The sequence below is a fragment of the Branchiostoma belcheri genome, unplaced genomic scaffold (genome assembly GCF_001625305.1).
Source record: "Branchiostoma belcheri isolate BF01 breed outbred unplaced genomic scaffold, Haploidv18h27 scaffold8, whole genome shotgun sequence".
Classification (NCBI taxonomy): Eukaryota; Metazoa; Chordata; class Leptocardii; order Amphioxiformes; family Branchiostomatidae; genus Branchiostoma; species Branchiostoma belcheri.
In genome coordinates, this window is record NW_017804464.1 from 4,476,939 (window position 1) to 4,483,712 (window position 6,774).

General features: G+C 39.1%; 2 protein-coding genes across 2 annotated transcripts in view; one reads left to right on the forward strand and one right to left on the reverse strand.

The window, feature by feature from the left end:
- Positions 1-419, forward strand: part of LOC109486110 (toll-like receptor Tollo) — a 3,280-nt gene extending 2,861 nt beyond the window's left edge. The window contains exon 1 of the mRNA XM_019789799.1: positions 1-419. This exon is cut by the window's left edge and continues 2,861 nt beyond it. Coding sequence (XP_019645358.1) covers positions 1-191 — 191 coding nt within the window. The 3' untranslated portion in view covers positions 192-419.
- LOC109486119 (EF-hand calcium-binding domain-containing protein 7-like) overlaps positions 1-3,734 on the reverse strand; it is a 35,943-nt gene extending 32,209 nt beyond the window's left edge. The window contains exons 1-3 of the mRNA XM_019789818.1: positions 3,615-3,734; positions 2,541-2,640; positions 1,772-1,902 (exon numbers count right to left, since the gene is read on the reverse strand). Coding sequence (XP_019645377.1) covers positions 1,772-1,902; positions 2,541-2,638 — 229 coding nt within the window. The 5' untranslated portion in view covers positions 2,639-2,640; positions 3,615-3,734. The remainder of the gene's footprint in view (positions 1-1,771; positions 1,903-2,540; positions 2,641-3,614) is intronic.
- Positions 3,735-6,774: the final 3,040 nt, after the last annotated feature.

A 6,774-nucleotide genomic window follows, 5' to 3' on the forward strand; every position in this document is an offset into this window, starting at 1 on the left:
CAAACACATACCTGAAGTGGGGAGATCCCTGGTTCTGGAGCAAACTGTGCTACGCCTTACCCAGGGTGGGGAGGGGGGCAGATAAAGAGTCATCTGAGCTGATTGACATGAAAGATATCGCACGACTCACAAGCCATGACTCGGGCATAGCAATGACAGAGGTTTATGAATGTGAGACTGTTAAAACATGAAATGTTATGATTGCATGGGGAACCGTTGTAATGATTATGCACCTACAATTGTGTAACTGAAATATCTTACATTATGTATGTACTACATAAAGGACCTGGAGTAAAATGGTGAATGTTTATATACCTTTTGATCAAACTAGATAATGACATTTTTGTTTTTATTAATATTTTTTTTGTCTTTTCTATATTTTCTATACTTTACAATTTCAAATAAAGTAAAGTTTGACAGGGTCAGAGATCTACCATAGTTTCATATTTAATTGCATATTGTTACATTGAGAAAAATGTAAAAAAAATTTATATCATTGATTTAGACAACATTTCAGTTTTTTCCATGTCAGTTGTACATGTAAGTTGTATAAAACACTATGTATGTTAAATCACTACTACTATACATGTACAAAATGTACATTTGTGTTATTGTTAGTTCCTGTACCTTTCAATGCCTCAGGTCATTGCGGTAAATTCGGGACATAACCTTTACATGTACTCTGAGTGAATCGTACAGTAACAAAATTATAAGATGTTATCAAACTGAAGAGTCCTACTTATGCTAGCCCTATATCAGTATATGCAATTACAATCTATATCATAAATATGATTGGTTACTCGCTGAAATAGAATCTTTTCTTGATCATACATGTACAGGAGAAACTTTGATTGCAGAGCTATATATAAATGTAACTGCAATTATGTTGTGACCAGTACAGTCCCATACCACTTGAGTAGGCTTACATGCACTTTCTAATCACTAATCAGTACATTCCAAATTAATTGCAACATCGCATGATAATGATAAAAGCATATGATGGCCCAGCTTCAGTTGATTCTCAAGCAATCAGTGTGGCGTCATGATAAGTAATCATCATATTAAGTGTGGCAGTTATGGGGTTTTCATTAGGAAGGCAAGTCTCATAGATCTCTAACAGTCTTTCTCATTAGTCATATGGGCTTTTACAGCTGCTTGAAATAAGTGCTACATGTAGCACCAACGTAATGATCCAGGATCAGTCATATTTCCACATTTATAGGTGCAAATTAAAGCTCTCTTAATACCTGCTACTACAGACTTCAAACCATTCCAATAACAACAAGATGCACTTCCCAACAAGCATAATGTCCTGCAAATATATTTCATTATCATGATTATATTTATGATGCAAAGCAAGGTGTATGAAAAGGACTCTTATGAACTTGAAACGGAAATCAGACTTATCCAAGTTTCTACTGTTAAACTTCATTACCAAGACATTTACCACTATGGCAATAGTGTAATATTAATATTAATTCAAATTGTTTTGTAATAACAGTTTGGGATTAATTCTATTGATGGAGTTGAAAATCACAAAATACTTGTGATATTGACCAAATAAACTATGGTGCCACTCACTAGAAAAAATGCGTTATACGAGAAACACCCCCAAATTGTACATATGCACTGGCGCAGCTACATAGATGATACTGTATGTACAACCCATATATATGATTATTAAAAAAATATGGGCACAGATCTATCTGCAGGACAAGGGTTTAAGAATCTGTATAGTTAATAAGTGAGGCCTCAGAAGACCTGTGCCTACCTTGTTGTAACTGGTCACGAGACTTGATGTGGTCCTTGGTGTTCCCTACTATGGCAACAAACCCCGCCCGGCACTCGGTATGGAAACTCTCCGACGACTCACGCTCTGAGGGTCCATCCTTCCGATCAGACCTTTTGGTACATAATACACAGTTTTAGTGGTAGAAATCCTTTTTTTCAGTGTTCGGCAGTATTTCAGAATGGCAAAATTTTGTTCTGCAGTTCGAAAAAGAAAAATGAAGCAACCTGTTCAAAGGGGTTCAATGGTCCTTAAGAGCTTCTGTGTTTACTACTGACTCTGTAATATGTACAGTCAAGTAATTTTGCATGTATTTTTCAAATGCATGTAAAGTATTTGCCAACATGATTTTGTACATACAAATCCGGACATATACTTGCAGTAAAATTATTTCTGCATTGCAGAACAAAATTTTGACATTCTGCAATATTGCAGCACACTTGAAAAAAGTATGTGTATTTTGTACATGAAAATCCGGACATGTATTTGCAGTAAGTACTTCTGAATTGCAGAACAAAATTTTGACATTCTGCAATATTGCAGCACACTGGAAAAAAGTATGTGTATTTTGTACATGCAAATCTGGACATATATTTGCAGTAAGTACTTCTGAATTGCAGAACAAAATTTTGACATTCTGAAATATTGCAGCACACTGGAACAAGGATTTCTACCACTGAATGCAATAAATGGAATTTTGAAAATTTGCCTCTACACTTGTAGGTTTAAGTCACCTTGTAAAAGAACTTACCGTGGGCTCCGTGGGCTCTTTGCTCGCCGGTCTGACCGCTCTGATATGTCCGACTTCTGACTGGACACTGAGTTACTTCTGCGACTTCTCTGGGACATGGCTGAAAGTCAACAGGGTAGTCAGTGGGGCAGTAGGTTGACATGAATACATGTTCTGTTGCTGGGACTTTCAATGGTATATTGTATGGAGTTGAATGAAAGTTCAACTTTTGTTAAGGACAAGTGATGAGGGAGTAATAATTTTGCATCTAAATACAATAGTGCCACAAGGTAAACTAGGGCTCAGTATCAATCTAAGGCTAGGAGCTGTCACAGCCTTAATCCCTATTTTTTGTACTGTAAAGATTGTGCTTGGTGCATCATGTAAAAGAACCTATAAAATACTAGTAGTAGGGCTCAAGGGGCTGTCACTAGGTGTGTTTGGCCAAATCATGGATACTGGTAGTGGTATCATTATATTATGCAAAAAAAGATCTTATTTATTACCTGGATGTCTAACCTTCACCGACGTAACATGAATATTACTATTTCAGACCTACACCTTCTGATCATTGATATGCAAATTCATGCATATATTTTTATGCTGACCTGACCTACTAGTATTCAAACCCAGGTAGCGTAAATGCCCCCCACCTGTATGTCACTATGCTATTATATAACACTCTTAAAAACACCAGTGTAAAACTTGCACATAGACCGCACAGTTTGACCATCCTCATTAAATCATAACAAACCAACCAACAAACAAACCTCCTTGGTTATACCTTGATGCATGTACTTTAATCAAGGTGGGTTTACTTCTCCCTACTCCTGCTTTGTGGATAATCGTTGCTTTTGCCCAGAAGCTGAAACCAACCAGTTCCTTACTTATCAACCCCTTGTACAACCCGGTGACGTGCAATTCTACCAGTTACATGATTCACAGTACCAACGTCCCACTAAGCTTGCCCAGCATGATTCCGCCCCCCTCCCCTTCCCACCAGTTGCTAATTCTCTGCGCGTTTTGAGCTGATTTCCTGCTCAAAACGTTTTGCTTTACAACATTTCAGAGCTCAACATGCCATCAGAACCTCACCTGACGTGTATTAGAGTCACACCAGGCCCGTAATTTGACGTATTTCACCAAAAAGGACCAATGTTTACGTCTGTTTCTACGGACTCCTGGAATTCTTCCGCGATATCCTATTGCGCCTGCGCAGGGCTTGACAGGTCAAGGGTCACTCCCAAAGAGCACTGAAAAAAATGATATTGCAAACGGTATGAAGATATCCGATACAAAGATATCTAATATGCTATCATGTCCTGTTAATATATCCAATTATGTAGGCCAATTTATACACAATTCGCTGACAAACAGACACAACGAGGAAATGTAATAAATTCCTGACACAATATATTACATGTAACAGCGTTACCATCAATAGAGTTAGATTGATATAATTAGTGTCTCTTTATTGTTATAGATTGTTTATGAAAGTAGACAAGATTCTTAGTACAGTTAGTAGAACTGTTAGATATTTTTTGCATCAACTATGTATGCATGTTAGCATCACCAACTACATGTGTATGTAACTATGTAATTTGCCATACGTTGTACCCGCTACATCTGTTGCGCAATAAAGTTCTTCTATACAACACCATAGGAACAAATATGTGCATTCAATGATTCAATTCGCTCTAAAATATAATCATAGCTTAGCAATGAGCTACAAATAAAAATAATCAAACAAACATATACTCAGCAAACAAAATATACCCAGTCCAAAAAACACAGACAAAAACGCTGGCCATTAAAAAAGACCAAGGAGGTTCAAAAGAAAACGTTTTAGAATATTTACATGAAGACTTAATGGCACCATAAATTCTCCAAATTTACAACAGCTTTATTTTTCATTACCATGATTCAAAAGAAATGTCGCTTGAGTTGCATTCACTTTTACACTTAGGAAATAAATTACTATGCTAATGAATCAAACGTATCTGTCTTCTTCAAGTCAACTTTGCTTTATTAATTTATTAAAGGCGGCGTGATAATAAATCTTTTAACAACCCAAGACAAGTCATGGTGAGTTAATTTTCACTGCAGTACAAAAATATTCATTTTCAGTGTCCGTGATAATTTTTAAAATAGTCCAAGCTTGAGGCCATTGTTGAGCAGTAGTCCGTATTCTAGTATATAGTAGTGTTGCTATAGATTTCGGAAAATGATCCAGGGCTTTAAAAGCTCGCCGTGTCTTCCGGCAAACTGTGGATTCAGTGATGTCGGAACACACAAAGCGTCTAGTCTTCTACACATTATTCTCCCCGCTAACTATGTATGACGATATCTGTCCGTCGGCGTCCTTTTGATGCTATGCGATATGTCTCAGAATAGAAATGTTATATTCTTCAGAAATGAATTCTCTTCATGGCCAGCGGCGCCGAGCTTGTGTTATTCATCCTTCAAACGAAATCTCCTTGAAGATTGTATTGCTGTTCGTCCTTGAGATCTGAATCAGCGGCCGTCGTGACAAAGTAACAAACAGGCATATGAAAAGTAACAAGAAGGCAAGGATATTTCGTTTGATACATCGTGCAAACAACCGTTCTCCTACGCTACATATGACTTGCCTAGTAGTCGAAACTTTGTGCCTATCTATAGCTAAGTGAGTCATTTTTGTCTTAGCTGATATGCTCTCAGAACACATACTCTTTTTCGATACGCCACACCAAGTAATTTCTATGGATGGCGTCCGCGCGCGCATTGATTGTGGCCTGTTCCGAGAACAAAAATTCCGCTTCTTGTAACTTAAGACTCACGACAGTGGGATAAGGGAAGGTGTGATTAAAGGAAAGAAACAGGGCAGGACGACAACTGCTATTCCACTGAATTATCGGTTTCTCTTTTTAGCGAACGCCCACGAATGCCCAGGAAATTTCGCACGAATCTTGAATAAAAGTGTGTCCTAACATTTGCCGTCCCTTAGTATATTTCAAATCTAGGCATCTTGCCTTTTTCGGTCCTTCTTCTTTTTATTTTTTTCGTGCTCTCGCATTAGATTTAGCGTCTCCAGAGGACGTCATCCATAAAAATCACTTGATGTGGCCTTATCGAGATTCGACTCCATACTCAGAACCATCCTCCGGCAATCAGCACGAGGGCGGTGTGCTGACTCCATCCTCCCGCCTCCATACCGCCCAGATGCGGGCCGCACTCACTCATCATCTCCCATCTACATGTACTTCGGAATAAATTGTGGCAGTCCACATGCACCTGGAGAAAATGCTGTCGGTAGAAGCTGTCAATTTGCAACGTTGTGTATTATCTATAGTTTTCTTTGTGCTACTGTGGTATCAATCATAAACAAGACTGGCAATGAAAACATACATTGCCATGGCGACGGTGGTTGCTGTTAGGGTTATTGTTTGCATGGCACTGCCATCATTTCATGATTTTGAGGAAGGCTTCGTATCTGTTAAGTCTAGATAGATACAGTGTATTCCTCCCCTGAGTGTATAGTGAACGAGCCCCGGGGTCACAGAAAGTAGGGCCATCTGGGGCAGACAGGTCTTCTCAAGGGTTCCAGGAATGTGGGCATAGATGTGGGTCAGAGAAATGCCCGTGGGCATTCCGCATGCCTGTGGACAAAATGCCTGTACCATTCCTTCTTGCAAACTGCACACAATACTGTACCATTAGGCTCCTCCCTGAGACGTCGCCAAAATGACTTTTGCCGGGTTTTCATTCTCGCCCACACACGTGGGTTGGCTCATCATTTCTGAGTACACCAACCAAGTTTGCAATTTGAGAAGTTAACAGCTTTGCCGTTCACAAAGGCACAGCGCTTTGGCAGTCGTGCCAATATCTATAGAGGAGAAAGGGACGAAATAAGTGCCTTCCTACCAACTCCCACATACATGCTTATTTAGCGTCATCAGAAAGGCAAATGATACTAGTATATGACTGTAGAATAGTAATGGATGAAGAAACAGAGATGCTTTTCATGAACTCAAAAGAATCGTCAAGATGAAGCTATACCAGCTTCAGAAATAGATTCCTTTTGAATTCATAAATCCTTGATCTATACCGGGGCAAATTGCACTGATCACCACCCACCTTGTATTAAAAGGACTGACGGAAATGTGCAATTTGTAGATTTGAACGCGCTTCGATATTTTTACACACACACACACACACGCACGCACGCACGCACGCACGCACACGCACGCACGCACGCACGCACGCACGCACGCAC